We start from the raw sequence: 20,435 nt of genomic DNA, 5'->3' as shown, positions 1-20,435 counted from the left end.
GTGATGTCAAATTTCTTGTCAATATCAGTCATTCTCATTGGTCTAAAACTACTGAAATCTTTTCAATTCATCAATGTCCTTTGCTCTCTATATACCTTTGGCAACTAAGTACCACTGATTTTTTTTTTTTTCTTAAATGCTTCTTATATACAGTCCTAATACATTCCTAAAGTCAGCATTCTGGTAGAGGCTTTCAAAACCCTTCGTAATTAAAAGCCTCAATGTACCTCAGACTTCTTAGTTTCAGTTCCTACTTTCAATATATTGCTATGAGATTGATCCTTCTATGAACCTATTGAGTTTAATCGATGTTAATAGGTTTTTAAATTTCATTCCTCATGCAAAAGATTGGTTTTTGTCCCACCATGTGAATCCTTCAAACCCTGGTTGGCCAAAAATGGCACTTGTTTTGCAACTTTTGTATCTACTTGAATTCAGAGTAGTTAGTGGCTCCTCTGAGTTCTGATGCTCCTCTGTTAGTTTTCAGAGCCTCTAGAGCAAGTAGGAGCTCCTCCTCCTTTTGCTGCTCCCAGAAGGAGTGCAGGAGTTTCTGTTTTCTTTAGAAATGCAAATAAAAATGTAAAAACATTACTTCTTTCTGATACAAGCCTACGATAGCTCCTGGGATAACCAGAAATGAATACCTTGACCTTAGTAACCTGAGCGCTAAGGGAAGCCAGGAGATTCACATCTATTTGAAAAGACTGAATTCTGGTACTGGACAAGAGAAGTATAATCCTATTACATTTACACAGTTTGCAGTAGACTTTGAAATTCATATTAACATTCCTAAAGGGAAGATAGTACTGTAGCTGAGAGTCATGCGGTCAGAAGAGAAAATCATTGCTCCTAGTTTAGCAAATGATTTCATTACTCAAATGAAAAGAAAAAAATGAACCCCTACCCATCGCCATCTCAGTGACCCATTTCATCAGGGAAATAAATACCTACTAGGGATGTGAGCAGGTGACTTCAGAGCTACTTTGTACTTATAGCTTCTTATGTTAAAAAACGGAGAAGCTGGTGAAAGACAACATCTCCGAATCCACACTTAGTTAACACTCTGTTACTAAAGCATCCTGCCTTAGGTCACTCACCTCCTTTAATATTTATTTTTAATTTATTGCCAATTTTTAAAAATGTGCACATTCTACCTGCAGCAACCATGAGAGCTCCAAAGCTAATCTTATCCTAAAACATGAAAAGGAAATGAAAAATAACTCCTAGAATCATTATTCACTTATGTAAAAATGCAATCTTTGCTAGAAGTTTCACTTTCCTCTCTAAACCAATGCCCATGGTATTATAAAACCCATTCTTCTGTTAAAATCTGAGGATATTTTAATTTAGAGAGCTGCCCTACCTATACTGTCAATTTAACTTCTACATTCTAACCTGATCCTTCTTGTATTTTCACACTTAAAAAAGTATATTTAGAGGAGATGTTTATAGTTCCTTAAAATATTCATAACTATTTTTGAATCAGGTGCTAATTAATAAGACAGATTAAAAATAATAGAAAAAAAACCATGATGCCCTCTACCTTATTACTCTGGTTTTGAAGTCAGAACTGAAGTTAGAAATCACTCCAAGAATGATCTTTAATACAAAGAATAATGGGGTCTGATTACTTTTTCCTGTGAGATGAGCAATTATTAAAAATGATACCACAAGTTATTGATAAAAGTGTCATTCACTGTCTAGCCTGAAAACTTAATTTGGGATCTCAAGTGGTATCATGCTCTCCCTTCTTGAAATTGCCTATAAAAATATCACCACATGTCCTTCCCCCATTTAAGAGACATTTACATCTGTGGAAGTAGTTTCCAAGGCAGGGACAGTAACCCGCCCCACATATACCCAGGAACTGACAGTAACCCGTCCCACATATACCCATTCTCCTCTGGACATGTCCCCAATTCATAGCTCATTTTGGTCATCTTGAATTAAACAGAAGAAGTAACTCCACTTTCTTGCCCAGCAAGCTTTCCACTTCCTCCTCTCACACCAAAAATAAAACAAAAATAATAAAGACTCTCTCTGTCTTTATTGCTCACTGTTAAAACCTATATATTTGTCTTCACTGAATCTTCCGAAATGATTTATTTTTTTCTTGTTGTCATCTATGGAAATAAATATGACAGACACTAAACATGAGCTATAAGGTTAAGTGACTCTGACTTTTTCCATATGAAGAATAAAAAGGTCAATTATCCAGAGATACTCTCTTCCTTTCTTAAAATGCAAGGATACTTGGCATCAGAAAGAAGAGCATGACTTGCTGTTTCAACATTTTATCAACAGGCCATAATCACTTCTTTATTTCAAATTGTATGTTTTTGTTCTTGTTGTTGTTGTATCTCCCTCTTTAAGAATAGAGATAAATCAAAACTCATTTTGATAGTGGATTATTTTCCTAACAAAGACCTTTCTTTAAAGAGATCTTTTGGATGCAAAGAAAACACTGATTCCATCAAAACTACTGTGTAAGAAGACTGTGCCTCTCACAGGACAAAAAACAATTAAAGAAGAACAAAAAGATCTGATAGAGAAAAGAGTCCTGTCTCCATTGGTCCGCATAAACAGTGTTAGGTGAAAATAAACCAGAGAAGAATTCAGGCACTTAATGGAAGTCAAGGATATCTTAGGACAACTTTAATCTGCAATACTCACCCTGCATCTGGTGGAGGGCTATCTACATCCAGTCCTTAACTATGACAGGGAATTCTCACAAGCTTATGAGTACGAAGAAAGTACCGTCCAAAAGAAACACACTGGCAAGGCCATTAGCCAGTTTTAAAATATTCCCTGTGAATAGCGCAATAAGAATCAGAGTGTATCAGTCTACAGACAGATTCAGTCCTCTTCTAGGAATGGCAGCACCTTTATCTTTTTTATCACTCACATTGTACTCTTAAGGGCAGCTGCATCAAGGTGTTAGAATATGTAAGTTTATTACTTTTATGTTTTCATTTGCCATAAAAGCTGAGCTACCACACCTTCTTTATTCACATTAAGTACAGGAAGCTGGACTGAGAGACTCCGTGGCTCACCCTAAAGTATGGGGCAGCTAGGATATTGGAACCCCAAATGCCCACTTCCTTGGAGATGGTGTAGACATTTAACTCCAGTTGTAATTCTACTTGCCCTTCTATTTTCCTTTTTTTTTTTATGAGAGTATTATATAAATATATTCTTACTGTAAATCTATTAACCAGGTCACCAAGACAAAGAATGGTATAAAACAAGGAGTATTACTGTTTTGAGTAATATAATGACCTAAAAATCATAAAAGATCTTTCAAATGAAAAAAAACAAAAAATGAGATAAAATGTATATCTTCTAAGTGTATTGTTGGGCTGCCCCCAAATAAAACCCATGAAGCACAAGACAACGTAAAAGCTTGGCATGCAAGGTAAGCAAAAAGACAACTTTTATCCTGAGGGCTTCTACCAAACCTTGGAGACCCCAATTTCCATTGTCATGTCCATGGTCCTGCTATGGAGAATCTCATAAAGGCTCCATACCACAAATGATGATGATAGAGGCTAGCCCTCAGTGTAAGAGTGAAGTAGAGATAAACATGCAAAGCAAAATGCTTTGACAAGGCCACTTGCATATCTAAAATTGAACACTGGATGGTGACGGGAGGGAAAATCTCTTGTGAGAATTTATAACTCCAAGCCAGCCTTTCCATGATTTTATGGTCTAAATTCATGCTTCCTCTGTGATTCAAAAACTCCTCAAAGAGAAATTTAAATTTAAAGTGTTTTTTAGATTGATAGGGCATCCATGGGACTGAAAAGTATAAAAGCCACCTGGCTAGCATGCTAAAGCAGGTGAAAGAAGGGAACTGAGCATCTCTTAATTCCTTATTTGGACTTTAATATCTTCCCAATTTGAGACTAGGCCTTTACCTTCATTCTCCTCAGCTGGTTGTCCAAAGTACACATTTCCTCTGGTTTTGTATCCCCAGAGAATAAACCTCTAGGCTCCCCCAAAATAGGAAGAGGGGTGACACCGCTGACTGATCTTTAATCAGACTTTCAAAAGCCTTGCCCACCCCACCCTTCCAACAACACACATACTTGCACACTTCCTTCCATAGAATGTGGGAACTTTCTGGAGTTCTACATGACAAATCACCTTGTTTTTCTTCAGCCCCCACACCTTCTTTCCTGCCAAAACTTTGGCATAATCTCATTCTCCAAAGTTATTTTACCTTATCCCCATTCACTTTCTAAACCACATATTATGATTGAGATTACAGATGGCTCCTCGTTTACTTGAAGGTGAGTTTATTGTGCTGCTTGTTCTCTGGAATAGTTTTATAAAAGTAATCTAATTGGAAATTATTTTTTTCTTATTGTTTCACATCTTCCTTGCTGGTTTTGAAGTAATTTTAGAGAAAAGATGAAGTAGAGATGTCTTTGCTTCACTATCTTAAAATTGTTAAAAAAAAGAAATTGGAGACCCAGTCCACTACTTTAAAAGTATAAGTTTTCCAAAAGATAAACACTAGAAATCTTCTAATATTGGTGTCCATTTAGAGAAAACTCAAGTAGGTTACCTGCCTAGTCTAAGGGACTGTGAAGTCTCCAGCTAGAATCCATTTACATTGAAATCCAGGGCAGCCTGGGTGGCTCAGCAGTTTAGTGCCAACTTCAGCCCAGGGTGTGATCCTGGAGACCGAGGATCGAGTCCCACATTGGGCTCCCTGCATGGCGCTTGCTTTTCCCTCTGCCTGTGTCTCTGCCTCTCTCTCTCTCTCTCTCACTCTCTCTCTCTCTCTCTGTATATCTCATGAATAAATAAATAAAAATCTTTAAAAAAACTTAAAATAAATTGAAATCCAAAGTGGAATTATTCTAAAGCAGATAAAATAATTCACCATTTATGTGATAAGATTCTATATAATTTAGGAGCAACATCTCCTTAGAAATTACTAAATGGTTTTGCAATGAAAATCAACCATTGGGGATCCCTGGGTGGCTCAGCGGTTTAGCACCTGCCTTTGGCCAAAGGGTATGATCCTGGAGTCCTGGAATCGAGCCCCACTTGGGGCTCCCTGCATGGAGACTGCTTCTTCCTCTGCCTGTGTCTCTGCTTCTCTCTCCCTCTGCATCTCTCATGAATAAATAAATAAAATCTTTAAAAAAAAATTTTTTTTAAAAAACCAACCATTATGCTATACTAGTATCAAAATTTCAAGATCTGGGCCACCATACAGAGTAAAGTCATGCACCACACAAAGGTGCCATTTTTAAAGAAGTTAATTCCTAGAGATATTGCTGATCTAGATGTGTTATAACAATTTTTCCAGTAGAAAGTAGTCAAGGTCTTATAATTACAAGATCATATTATTACAATAATTTTCTGATATATGGAAGTAAAATGTTTTAAGGAGGTGGTCCCTTCTCTTAATTTACATAGTCACTATCTAGCTTCACAGAAGTCCTGAATGAAATTAACTTGCCAATCAAATTCACATCTATAATTATTCTGAGAGGGACATCATTTCTAAGTGTAATTGTCATAAACTGAAGTGACCCAAAATTCCTATGTCAGAGCCCTAATCCCACATATTACTATATTTGAAGATAATTAAGACCAAGAGAAACAGTTTGTTTTTAGGTGGTAAGGCCAGCAACACATTTTACCATCCTATCTTAGGGGTATATCGACTCTCCAGCCCTATTTCATAATTTAGTTCTGTGGGGATCTTGATTGTCTTTTCTTTCGATGAGATAGCCTACTAGTCCATTACATTAATGACATCACTCTGAATGGATCAAGTGAGAAAGAAATAGCAACTACTTTAGACATTTTGGTAAGAGGGTAAAAAATACATTTGAAAAAATTCAGAGGCCTTCTACCTCAGGGAAAATTTCTAGAGGTTCAGTGGTATAGGGCACATGAAGATATCCCTTCTATCAAAGAATATGATTTTGCATCTGGCCCCTCCTAGTGGGTCTTTTTCGATTTTGGAGGCAACATATTACTTATTCAAGTGTGTTAGACCATCTTATTTACTAAGAAACTCAAAATGCTTCTAGTTTTAAGCAGGTCCCAGAATGAGAAAAACCTCTATAACAATTCAGGCTACTGCGCATACTGTTCTGCCTCTTGGGCCATATGATCCAGGAGATCCAATGCCACTCAAGTATCAGTAACAGACAGGAACACTGATTGCAGCCTTTAGAGGCTTCTATAAGTAACTGCAGGACAGGTCCTAGGATTTTGGAGCCAAGCCCTGCCATCTTCTGCAGATAACCATTTTCCTTGGAAAAACAGCTTCTGGTCTGATACTGTGCCTTAGTAGAGATTGAAGGCTTAATCATGGGCCACCAAATTATCATGCAACCCATGTGCCTTCATAAACTGGATGTTACTTAATCCACCAAGCCACAATGTAAGTCATCATCAAATGGAAAATGGTATACAGATGATTTAGCCCGCACAGGCCCTGATGGCACAAGTAAATTTATATGAATAAGTGGGAAAATGTCCATGGTCTCTGCTTCTGCTTCAGCACTTGCTTTCCCCCAGTCTGTACCTATGGCCTCATGGAGAGTTCCCTACAATCAGTTGATGGAAGAAGAGAAGAATCCAGCCTAGTTTACTGATGGTTCTGCATAATATCTAGGCACAATCCCAAAATGGACAGCTATAGCACTATAGCCCCTTTCTGAGATAAAGAGAAATCTTCCTAGTGTATAGAATGTAAAGCAGTATATTTGGTTGTTCACTTTGCTTGGAAGGAGAAATGGCCAGATATGTGATTACATACAGATTCATGGGCTGAGGCCAATGGTTTTGCTCTATGGTCAGGGTCTTAGAAGGAACATGACTGGAAAGTCGGTGACAAGGAAATCTGGGGAAGGGTTTTCTAAACAGACCTCTCTGTATGGGGGAAACAATGTGAACAAATTTGAGTCCCATGTGAATGCTCATCAAAGAGTGACTTCAGCAGAGAAACATATTAATAGTCAAATGGATAGGATGACCTGTTCTATGGATACTAGTCACTTTAGTCATCCCTCTTTATCCAGTTACTCCTGTCATCATCAAATGGGTTCATGAACAAAGTAGTCATCATGACAGGAATGGAGGTTATTCACAGGCTCAGCAATACGGACTTCCACTCACCAGTGTCAACCTGACTATGGTAATCATTGAGTGCCCAATATGCCAGCAGCAGGAAGCAACACTAAGTCCTCAATATGGCACCACTCCCCAGAGTGGTGAGCTGGCTATATGGTGGTTAGCTGATTACACTGTCCCATTTCCATCATAGGACAGGTAATGTTTTATTCTTACTGAAATATATATTTATCCTGGATATGTATTTCCCTTCCCTGCAGACAATACTTCTGCCAGAACTACCATCCATGAACTTACAGAATGCCTTGTCCATAGTCATGGTATACCACTCAGCATTGCTTCTGATAGAGGAACTCACTTCCCAACAAATAAAAGTGCTGCAATGGGCCCATCCTCGTGGAATTCACTAGTCTTACTCTGTCTCCCACAATACTGAAGCAGCTGGCTTGAAAGAGTGCTAGGAAGGTCTTTTGTAGACTCAATTACAATATCATTCAGGTGACAATACCTTGCAGGGCTGAGACAAAGTTTAACAGAAGGCTGTATAGGCTCTAAATCAGCACCTGATTTTTGGTACCATTTCCCCCCTAGGCAGGATTTATAGGTACAGGAATCAAGGGGAGGGAATGAACAGGAGTGGCATAACTCACTATAACCTCTGGTGACTCACTGGTAAAATGTTTGCTTCCTGTCTCCTGCAATCTTATGTTCTGCTGCCCCTTAGGTCTTTGTTCCAAAGGAAGCAATACTTCCACTAAGAGACAAGATTCTATTGACCTGGAAGTTAAGACTGCCACCTAGCCATGGTAAACTCCTCACAGCTTGAATCAACAGATAAAACAGGGAGTTCTTGTGCTGGCTGGGATAGATAACTGGTCCTGACCAATAGGTAAAGACACTTAATTCTAAATATGCCTTTTAGAAAAAACTATAAAGCCAGCATAATTCAGTTAGTTCCAAAAGGTCTGATTTTGTTACAAAAATCCCTTTAACAACAAAGTGGTTAGATTTAAGACACTTCTTAACAAGCCTCATTTGATTGGTACCTGGATTATGAATGAAACAGAAAAGTAAGCAGTCTGATGAGTCTCTGAATGCTTTTCAGAGATTTCAAGATGTCACACCTTGGCGTTGATAATTAAAAGCACTTCTACTTTAATCCAGACGCCTACTTGCAATGTCTTTCAGGGGTTTAAATAATACCTTTCTATGTGTATTATAAGAAGGCATAGTAAGTACATATATAACAATTATATTTAACTCATGATTATTAAGATTACTCTATTTATTCAATTATCCTTAATTCATTTAACGAATATTAAAGGAGCACCTAAAAAATGCAATGTATACTGTTGGGTCTAATCATAGATATAGTCTTCATTCCTTGGATCACGTCCAAAATATGTTTGGAACATAAGTATTGAGATATGCAAATGACTGAGAACAGACACCTGCTTCCATTGCATTAGTCCTTAGACACACAAGCTGGTTATGGTTAAAAAATGGTAAAAAAAAAAAAAAAGGTATAATATCAATATTACCTAATGCAAACTTAAACTCAAATACTGATAAATATAAATAATTTGATCCAATAATATCCTAATTATTCAAATATAAAATAAGCAATAGTTTATAAGAATAACATAATTTTAAATTATATCATAACAGAAAAACTGTTTCAAAATTCTCTTACCTCTTGTTTGTACCCCCTTTCCACAGGGTTCACTAGAGCCCATTATCCCCTGCCTGACAGACTCTGGAACCAAGATACAAGGGCTCCATTTCTGTGGCTTCCACCTGTGATTACAAAGAACAGCAGACTAAAAATTTTACCATGGCAAATGTACAAAAGAAATACACAAAATAAATGAATTTGAAATCCAAAAGCACAAAAACAATAATTCAATAAAAACAGATTTAAAACCAATGTCATACAATGGATCCCTGGGATGCAGTTGGGAGGATAGTAGTCTCCTCTACCCTAGATTGATGGTTAATGCAATATTTCTATTTTTTAAAATGTGGACATTTTCCATAAAAGCTATAGTCTATAGAGCAAAGGGGCAGTAAAAATCTTTAAAAGCAGAGATTAAATCTAGGTTTACCATCCTATGAGCTTAAAACTATCTAAAAAAGTAGGAGGAGGAGAAGGAGGAAGAGGAAGAAAAGGGAGAAAAAGAAAAATTCCTCTGTCCGACACATTGGTGCTTTAGAGAATCAAGGCTTGAACATCTGAAAGTTTGGGGTGCAAACCGTCACACTCGATCTACTTCAAGAAATTTTTGTAAGATGTTTTCTAAGACTTTAGGGTGACTCAGAAATTTCAAAAGTCATAAGGTAAAAGGGAAGGCGGAGTTGAAGGGATCTATCTTATGTGATAGCTCGCCTCATGGAAGAGGAATGGATCCATCTCTGATGAATTGTCAATATTTCTCTTCCTCAAAGAAAATATTTTCTAAGGAAGTCTTCTGGATTTTCACTGTTTTCCTTCCTGAGGTAAACAAAACTTCCTATTTTTATGACCCACAGGACAGAGTGACTTGTATCCTTAAACCCATCCCTTCAGAATGTAACAGAAAACCCAAACCTTAAGTGTAACCACAGATTCTGCTCCTTCCTTAGTATATTTTTGCACTTTTTCATATGAGCCAATACCTCTGATAGAAATGCTACTTCAAAAAAATGAAACAGAAACGAAGCAAAATATTATTGACCAGTTTTGCAAATGAAATAATTGATATATATATAGATCTCTAGAATTTTTTCATCTTGCAAAGCTGGTTAATTATATATGTAAAATCATTGACCTCACTCAAGTGGCCTCTATATTGGGACTAGTTGAGAAATTCTAGAGAAATTGAGAAACAGCTAAACATAAAAACTTATCATTTAAAGAAATCACCCCTTAATTTTAAATAACTGTAAATTTACTTTGTATATGCATAGATTCATTGAGTATAATCCCAAAATACAGAAATTGAAATGGCAAGGGGTTTTAGTCCAATTTTTCAATAGGATGAATCACTCATTCAGATATCTTAAGTTTACTGAGGCTTTCTACATCAAAATGAGACTATGGAGCTCAGTGTTGTTTAGTATGCTCTAATAAACTGAAATAGAAAAAACTGGACTCTCATTAAACACAGTTTTGGAATGATAAACTTGGCCTCAGAGTGGTTAAGTGAAATGTATGATATTCCATAACTCAGCAGGCCAGTTTTCCATCCTAAAACCCTGGATGTTCAGCTATAGACTCTTGGCCCCACCATCAATTCTATGTAAGGATACATCACCATACTGTCTTCCCTTTTGCTTATTAATTAAATGTGTTCAGAGATGCTCAAATTCACAGAAAATTTTCTACAGACATTTTGATTCTGTTTTAACTTGTTAAACATGTGAATATGCCACCTTAATGGAGTCAAAAAGAAGAATCAGAAGATAATGATAAAGGTCTTACCTACCTAACACATCAATGAGGAGGGATGCAAAAACTAAATTGGAACCATGGTGCTCAAAATTCAAGAGTATTTTACTAAAAAGCAGAGAATCATGCTGATAACCTGTATGCATATTAAACTAGGCATCAAGAGAAATGATACAATGATACAATCCAGACACAGCAAAAGTGGTTTCTGGGGAAAATTGTAGGAGGTCAATGATGGAAACATGTTCAAACATGAGTGGCTAAAATGAAGTGCAACTAGAAAGTAAAGAGAGTGGACCATAGAAAGGAAAAAAATATCTCACTAATAACTTCTAGGATTTTTCTCTGATTATAATAGCCCTGGATTGATACAAATGTCTAATAACATTTGATTTGGCTATTTCTTTCAATTGGCTACTTTCCCCAAGAGCTCTCTGCTGGGCTCAGAAGTTTCAATATTTATGTCTGATACAAAAGGATGAATATTGAGTGTTTCCACAGCACCCCTGTGGTTAATGAAGGAAAACTGGTGGTCTGGGCATGTTCCCAGTGTTTATAAGTCCTCTTTAAACTGGCTGTTAGATGCATACAATGAGAATAAAAGATAATAAAATTGATGGTAATTTAGACTCTTCAGTGACACTCCATTTAATGTGAGGAGTCTTCTTAAAGAGAGAGAGAAAGAGAGGGAGAGAGAAGGAGAGAAAAGGAAAAAGAAAAATAACTTTGTTTTCCTGAACAAATTAGCCCTTGAATTTTATAGCTTTAAGATAATAGTTTCTCAAATAATCAGGGGAAACACTAGGCATTTTGGCTACGGCATTTTTAAGTGTGCTGATTACTATATGAGTTTTAAGACAATTTTTTGTTGTTGTTGTTTTGTTTTTCTTTATTTATAAATCAGTAAAACTCAGCAGTGAGTGAATTCAATCCAGATGTACTTTAAAGCAATGCTTCAATCCAACATTAAAAGAATGGACATGAATGACTAATCACACAGATCTCAGGCATTGCTTTTATAAATAATAATAACCAACTTGTCAAGAGGGAAGATATACATAACATACATATTTTAAAAGTCATTTTCTTTTTTAAAAATTTTATCCACAGGTCAAACTTTTTTTTTTCTAAGTAGATGTTTTTTTAAAATGTACACATGACAAAAATTAAGAACCAATTTTTGTTTTTGGAATAAAAGTAAATAATTATTTTAAAAGTACATATTTGTTCTTAGTTCTTGATTAAAGGTTTTAAGATGAAACCAATAGAATAAGGTAAATTATATGTGTTTGTTTTCCAGGTAAAGACTTTATGCTGAATCTCTTTGGATCCTAATCCTTAAAATTGATTGCCTCGGTGCCAGAATTCCAGCAGTTCACTTAAAATCAAAACAAATTTCTTTCTTTTTTTTTTTTGTTAATTAAGCTTTCATATTCTTTACTCCCTCAAAATATATTCAAAATAAGAGGGGAAAATATTGAGGTATTAAAGATAAACATTATCTCATCTTACCTCTCACTAAAAATCAGAAACTACACAAAGAAAATAGGTCATGATTTATACAAAAAAAAATTAAAAATAATTAGTTTAAAAGGTAACTAAGGGGCACCTGGGTGGCTCAGAGGTTGAGTGAGTGCCTTCAGTTCAGGGCATAGTCCTGGAGTCCAGAGTCCAGGGACTGAGTCCCACATTGGGCTCCCTGCAGGGAGCCTACTTCTCCCTCTGCCTGTGTCTCTGTCTCTCTCTGTGTGTCTCTCATGAGTAAATAAATTAAATCTTTTAAAAATTTTAAAAATAAAAGGTAACTAATTACCGATACATGGGGCACAGTGAAATATCTTCACACTCTCGCTCTTCAAATAAAGTATCTGGGCATTCTTGACCTCCGTTGGCTGCTTCCTGGATGATAATTCTGTATCGAGACTGTTTTACTGTGGCATTTCCTAAAGTAAAGGAAAAATACAATTGTAGTGCACTTCTGTGTGGATGCAGGGGAAAATCCAGGGTTAGTCACAGGAAGGAAGGAAGGAAGGAAGGAAGGAAGGAAGGAAGGAAGGAAGGAAGGAAACGAACGAATGAAGAATATGTGTTAAGGCTACTTAGGGAACAAAAATAACAAGCAAAGACCAGGGGTTAATACTTCATATTATACTCAATCTTACTCCCATGAGATGGATAGGTAACACTAATAATTGTGATTTCAAAATTTGTTGTAATATGGAAAGATTGTCATTATGCTTTAAATTAATCAGAATTTATAGAGAGTTACATAGCATAATCTGAGGAACCCCAGAAATCCTCTTTGATCTCAAAACAATAGCTCAAGGGCTTTGAGTTTTACTAGGAAGAATTCCTTCCCTCCAGCAAGGCCCTTCCCTCTATGGGTGACTCTTTACAGTGCAACTACTCATTAAAATTAAGACATTAGGAATTTATTTATTTATTTATGGATATTGGTTTCTTATACTTTTTATTCCTCATACCCTGAGACCATATTATATAGTTGAATTTAGGAAAAGGCACGAAAATTATAACAGAACAAAATATTGTCTACTTTCTGGCTTGGCTGAAAAGGAGAAGTATTAATAGGCACCTCAATAAAGATAGCCAATGTTCAGTTTAATGTGCTGGGGCACTCATCTCATAATCTTTGGATACCTTCTGAATCAATAACAACAATAAAAGCCAATCACAGTTACAACTATTTCAATTACCATGTGCAAACTTTGCACTAGATATAAATATACAAATTCTTGAACTTAAAATTAAAAAGAAAGAGAAAGAGACACACAGGAATACAGTAAGTTTAAGACATCAATAAAGCAAGAAGACATCAACAGTGTGCAGTGTTAGGAGAATATAGAAGAAAGAGTAATCATCTTTGTTTCTGGAAACCAGACAGTTCCTGGAGGAGGCAGATTTTATTCTGGGACTTGAAATCTTAATTGAAAAAAAAAAAAAAAAAGGCTGAAGTCATTTTGGGCCAAGGAAAGTTTGAGAAAAGCTCTGCTGAGACATAAATGAGTGCACAGAATTCACAGAGAAAGACATGTAGCTGCATTCAGATGAAAACTGTGTGCATTTGGCTTCTGAGTGTGTACAAGCTGGGGGAGGGTTACAAAGAATGAAGAGAAGGGGTGATGTAGGAGAAAATAGAATTAATTGGTAGGTTTGGGACAGATAAGGGACTTAACCATATTAAGAGGAAACTTCAACTTCTAGAAAACCAGTAAAACAAGTAGAGTGTGACAAAAGGAAAAAAAAAAGACTTTTCATTAAAATTATATATTCACATGTTTTGTTTTTAAATCATTAGTACAAAGACTTACAGTGAGAAACAATTGACCCACAACCTATTCCCTGTCCTCCTTCCAGAACACCTCAAAATCTATTTGGTTCTTCTGTGGTTATCTCCAAATCTATAAATAATAAGCTTATGCCATTGCTTCTTGATTCATTAATTTTAGACATCATTTATTGACTTTCTGCTATAATTGATGGTACTTTACTTTGCACCACCTTTCAATTGTCTATAATTGTATCACCATTTTTATGCCTCTAAGGGTTATTTAAAGACTTTAAATAGTTCATTTTTTCCCCAGTCCCACTCCTCACTCCTGCCCTCTGTCAGACCAGCCACCATCATTCTAAAGAGTCTTTATGTGTAGATGAGCTTCCTCTTCTATTGCCACCCACATTCCTGATAAGTTAGGTCATGGCTTCCTGTGCTGCGTCACCACTTTCTCTGCTCTTTAGTCTTGTCTATTAAGTTTTTCATAAATGAGTTTAGAGCTTTCATCCACTGATGGTCCTCTCCATTTTTTTTAACAAGGAGTTTTACAATTTACTTTTACAATTCATTTCCATTATTTTAATGAGATTATGGAAAGAAGAGTAAACCAAATACTTATATATTTCATGAGCTTGAACTCTAAGTTAAGCAGATGTTTCCTTTCCACCTACTTATAGATCTATCCCCCTGCTTTTTAAAAATCTGCTGTCTATTCAGGTAACTGATCATGGAAAGACTGTATCAGTGACTCCCTTGTCCATTGGCTTCTGGTTGGGTTTGGCCAATAAAAGGATAGGACAAACAATATAAGGATATAAGATAAGAAGAGAGAAAGATAAGGGAATTTATTCCATCAGATTTCACCTAGATCACCTCGGTTTGTTCTCTACCTCAACCAAAAGCCATGGCTTCTATGGAGTGGACCTCTCCTGCAGCTATAGCCCTACTATTTGTTCTCACTTCTATCAAATTTCAGGTTCCTAGATATCATTAGTCCAGGTACTGAACCACCCATTATTAGCTTAAGTAACACTTCCCAGTCTTTTGTAAGTAACTCCTTCATTAAAATTTCCCCAGTTGTCTCATTTGAATGGACCACCTGTTTCCTGCCAGGACATGCTAATAAAATCAAAGGAGATATACTACTATACGACAGGGAAGAATTGTATAATTTACCCTTTTCTAAAAGTACTTAAGGTCCTGTGAGAAGTATAAAATAGAAAGTTAAAAAGGTAAAAAAAAAGTATAATTAAGACAGTTATGGTAAAAAGCTGAGAATTTTCCAAGTTCAGAAACAAGTCAAAAATGCTCACTCGTCACTTTAATTCAACATAGCATTGGAAATTTTAGTCACAGAAATTAGGCAAGATAAAGAAATAAAAGCTTTCAAACTGAAAGGACTGCAGATGACATGATACCGCATATAGAAAATCCTAAAGATTCCACCAAAAAACTATTAGAACTAATAAATGAATTCAGTACAGTTGCAGGACACAAAATTAACATGCAGCAATTAGTTGTATTTTTATACATGAACAGCCAACTATCAGGAAGGAAAAAAAAATTAAGAAAACAATCCCAGTTACAACTTCATCAAAAATAATAAAATACCTAGGAATAAAATTAGCCAGGGAGGTAGAAGATCTGTACTCTTAAAACTTTAAGACACTGATGAAAGAAATTGAATAAGGCAAAAAGAAATGGAAAGATATACCATGTTCATGGATTGGAATAATTATTATTGTTAAAATGTCCATACTATCCAAAGCAATCTACAGATTCAGTGCCATCAAAATATCAATGGTATTTTTCACAAAATTAGAATAGAAGCCCTAAAATTTGTATAGAACCACAAAAGATCCCAAATAGTCAAAGCAATCCTGAGAAAAAACAACAAAGTGAAGGAATCAAGCATACTCTCTGATTTCAAACTATACTACAAAGCTACAGTAATCAAAACAGTATGGTACTGGCACAAAAACAGATATAGAGATCAATGAAAAAGAAGAGAAATAAAATAGAAACAAAAAAATCCATACATATATGGTCAATTAATCTATGGCAAAACAGACAAGAATATACAATGAGGAAAAGACAGTCTCTTCAATAAATGGTGTCAGGAAAATTGGCTAGTTACATGAAAAAGAATGAAGCTGGACCATTGTCTTATACCATACACAAAAATAAGTTAAAAATGGATTAATGACTTGAATATAACATATGAAACTAAAACTCCTAGAAGAAAAGACAGTGAGTTCTGTGACACTAGCCTTAGCAATATTCGTGGACCAGTCTGTTACGCAAGAGCAACAACAGCTAAAATAAACAAATGGAATTATATCAAACTAGAAAACTTGCACAGCAAAGAAAACTATCAACCTATTGAATGAGAGAAGATATCTGCAAATTATATCCCTGATAAGAGGTTAATATCCAAAATATATAATGAACTTATACAACGTCATATAAAAAAATTGAAGTGGGCTTAAATAGATGTTTTTCCAAAGAAGACATACAGATGACCAACAGACACATGGAGCAATGTTTAACATCACTAATAATCAGGGAAGTACAAATCAAAGTCACAATGAAATATTACCTCACCCCTGTCAAATTGGCTATTATCAAAAACACAAAAAATATCAAAGGCCGGTGAGGGTGTGGAGAAAAGGGAACCCTGGTGCACTGCTGGGAATGAAAACATTCCCAGTTTGGGAGTACGGAGGCTCTTTTGAAAATTAAATATAGAACTACCATACAATCCAACAATTCTGCTTTGGGGTATTTATCCGGAAAAAAAATTAAAATATCAATTTAAAGAGATCTATGTACAAGTGTGTTTGCTGAAGCATTATTTACAATAGCCAAGATATGGAAGCAATCAAAGTGTCCATCAAGAGATGAATGGATAAAGAAAATGTGGTATATATACACACAACAGAATATTATTCAGCCATAAAAAAGAATAAGATCTTGCCATTTGCAATGACATGGAAGGAAGTAGAGGGCATAATATTAAATGAAAGCCAGACAGACAGATATCATATGATTTCACTTATATGTGGAATATAAAAAGCAAGACAAACAAACAAAATAAAACAGAAACAGACTTGTAGATACAAGAAACAACCTATTGGTTACCAAAGTGGGTGACGGGGTTTGGGGGGGCAGCAATGAAATTGGGAAAGGGGATTACAAGGTACAAACTTCCAGTTGTAAATAAATAAGTCATGGGGATGTACTTTTCAGCATCAGGAATACAATTAACAATATAGTAATAACTTTATATGGTGACAGATGGCAACTAGACATCATGGGAATCATCTCATGATGTTACAAATATTGAATCACTATTATGTACACCTAAACTAACAGGCTATTACATGCCAATTATACTTAATAAAAAAAAATAAAAACAATTCTGTGTAATAATACAAAGCTATCTTCATTTGGGTGGGGCAGCTTTGTAAATAATTATTCCTTTAGGAATAAGTTTCTTCTCCCATTCTCAGTTAATTACAGTTACACTATACTTTGAAAATTATTGCTTACCTTTAGGATTTGTATGTAAGTGTGGGGTTTAGGTATAATTGTATGTGTTTCTGTGTGGATGTTGTCCAAGTGTTATTTTAGAATACCAGAAATAAAAACTGAAGAGAAAAGGAAAAGTAAAATGGATACCTTTACCTCACACTCAGAGAGAACTTTGATGAATGTTTCTCTCTTCACACTGCATGTGTGTGTGCACATGTGCACGCATGCACACACACACAGAAACACACACAATGAACACTCCCACACAGATGTTTTCTGCTTTATGATGTAATTCCAGGTCAAGTCATTCAGAATTTGGGGAACACAATTGCATTGATTATGATGAACTTCAGACATTCAGATGGGGGTTGAGAAAGATGGATTCTATGGGCAAAACAAACTTTTAGAATAGAGGCTAGATTTTTCCAGAAAGAAAGCCAATTGACATTGTACAGAAATGAAGAAAAATGTATTTATTTTCAAAGAGAGAAAGAGAGATGAGGGACAAGCCTAACACAGGGAAACAACACCAGGATCTGAGAGAGATCTGTTAATTTTTTTTTTTTCTGTGTGATGTGTTTCTTTGTCCTTGAACTTTGGAATGGTCATATTTAGCATTCAGCTTTAAAGGATTTTTCCACTCTTTGTGACGTCAGTGCCTCAACATAACCAGACCTACAGTGCAGTCAGTCACACACAAGAGACATGATGTAGCTGGTGTCATGGAAACTTAAGGAAAGGCAATCTGGCTTGAGGTGGAACAGTCAATAGTCTTCTCATTCCACTTTTACTTCAGAGCCAGCCTAACGGTAGCAGCTTTGTACTGAGGAAGGAGTAATTCCAGAAACCAAGAGGTAATTAGCAAGAGGAGGCCTCTGGTAGAGGCAACATCCAGGTCTGAAGATGTTATTGAGTAAAAGGCTAGGTGGAAGCTCTCAGGAACTGATGTCAAACAGTCTCCCTTTCTGTTGAATATACAGGAAATGATTTCAGGGAAGTAGACGGAGAATGAAAGTCGCAGGCAGCCCGGGTGGCTCACTGGTTTAGCGCTGCCTTCAGCCCAAGGTGGGATCCTGGAGACCCGGAATTGAGTCCCACATCGGGCTCCCTGCATGGAGCCTGCTTCTCCCTCTGCCTGTGTGCCTGTGTCTCTGCCTCTCTCTCTCTCTCTCTCTCTGTCTCTCATGAATAAATAAATAAAATCTTTAAAAATTTTTAAAAAAGATAGTTGCTTTAGAGGTGGCAAATATTTGAATTACATATGTGTATAAAACACATTAGAATTTTCTAGGAATGATCATCTTAGTCTGTATCAGATCTTCTGGGCATTTTGCATATGCAATCTCATATATTATTATAACACTTTATGAGGCTGGGATTGCTACTACCATTTTCATTTCTTTAAAATTATCATTATTGTTCCCACTTTACAGATAAGAAAATGGAGAGTGGGAGTGTTAAATCATTTGCTCAAAGTCAGCTAGCTAGTTCTTGAGCCATTAAAACTATGTCATTAAAACTATGGCTAAACACACATCAAAACCCATACTCTTTCCATAAGAGACTTTATGGTAGATTTTTTTTTTTTATGATAGTCACAGAGAGAGAGAGAGAGAGAGAGAGAGAGGCAGAGACACAGGCAGAGGGAGAAGCAGGCTCCATGCACCGGGAGCCCGATGTGGGATTCGATCCTGGGTCTCCAGGATCGCGCCCCGGTCCAAAGGCAGGCACCAAACCGCTGTGCCAGCCAGGGATCCCCGAGACTTTATGGTAAAACAAAGAGAGAGGGATATTGATTCTTGGGAGGAGTTTGCACCATAATTCCTCTGTTATTCTCAAGGAATACCCCCTCCTTTTTAATCAATTCTTCAGTAGTACCCTGTTGGCAGAAAGTTTCAAGTGCCAATAAACACAGAGCTAGTGGGGCTTGGTGAGTGATGCTTCCAACATCATTAGGCCTATGAAAAATAACAATAAATTAAAGTTCCTGTTTGCAAACATAAATAACTGTTCAAGCATGATTACGGCTAATCAACAACTAGTCTAAACTCAATTTTGATTTATGCATATTTTATCATCACTTAGTCATCAGGCATAATTATACTTAAGTTATTAATTATAGTCAAAAGAAGTAACATTTATTGAAGATGGCAGCTTAAACATCAAGAGTCATATTTAATATCAGACATATACAAGTGAGTTATTTATAGATATATAAATAATAAGAGATATTTATAGATTCTCTGTGAAGGTCTATATCGGTGCTTCCCAGAAGGATGATAGCAAAAGTGGAAGAAATTTGTAAAGAGTAGCTCTGGGGCAGCCTGGGTGGCTCAACAGTTTAGTGCCGCCTTCAGCTCAGGGTGTGATCCTGGGTACTTAGGATGAGTACCACAATGGGCTCCCTGCATGGAGCCTGCTTCTCCCTCTGCCTGTGTCTCTGCCTCTCTCTCTCTCTCTCTGTGTGTGTGTGTGTGTGTGTGTGTGTGTCTGTCTCTCATGAATAAATAAACAAAATTTAAAAAAAAAGAGTAGCTCTGGGTGACTCATGGCCACGCAAGCTGGGGCACATCATAATGAACTGGAGTCATGAGGGTTGGGGCCGGTGTCAGGTGAGTCAATCAAAGACCTGGGGTGAAGAATTGACCCCCTAAGCTATCAATAAATTTGAAATCTGAGAGTTGGGAAAGAGCAAGTGGAACATGGTAGAACACAGTAAATATATGGACTAGCTGACAGGAGAGGTAGGGCTAGAGAAGAACACAGGAGGGGAAGTCCTCTAAAGGTGAGTGGGTGTGCAAAGTAGAGGCAGGATGACTGCGTATCAGCAGTGTGTATCATGATACGCATATTGAATATCAGCAGATATTCCAATGCCAACCTGCAGAAATCTGAAAAGTAGATTAAAAAACAAAACAAAACAAAACAATTAGTGCCCTGTCTTTCCTTTTTTTCTCAATTGTCTCCATTATTAATGGGTCTAATAGATCTTAGTGACTCATTCTGCTTCATGGCCCCAACATTCTTCCAGGATTATTGCCTTAAAACTCTTGGTTCTCACCTGGTGCTCCTTGCCTT

General features: G+C 36.4%; 1 protein-coding gene across 1 annotated transcript in view; it reads right to left on the bottom strand.

Moving 5' to 3' along the window:
- Positions 1–20,435, bottom strand: part of THSD7B (thrombospondin type 1 domain containing 7B) — a 732,294-nt gene that overhangs the window by 343,169 nt on the left and 368,690 nt on the right. The window contains exons 10-11 of the mRNA XM_041739265.1: positions 12,345–12,474; positions 8,798–8,901 (exon numbers count right to left, since the gene is read on the bottom strand). Coding sequence (XP_041595199.1) covers positions 8,798–8,901; positions 12,345–12,474 — 234 coding nt within the window. The remainder of the gene's footprint in view (positions 1–8,797; positions 8,902–12,344; positions 12,475–20,435) is intronic.

The sequence above is a fragment of the Vulpes lagopus genome, chromosome 24 (genome assembly GCF_018345385.1).
Source record: "Vulpes lagopus strain Blue_001 chromosome 24, ASM1834538v1, whole genome shotgun sequence".
In the NCBI taxonomy this organism is placed as follows: domain Eukaryota; kingdom Metazoa; phylum Chordata; class Mammalia; order Carnivora; family Canidae; genus Vulpes; species Vulpes lagopus.
Note: the sequence above shows the minus strand (reverse complement) of the source record. Positions and strands in the feature narration are given on the sequence as shown.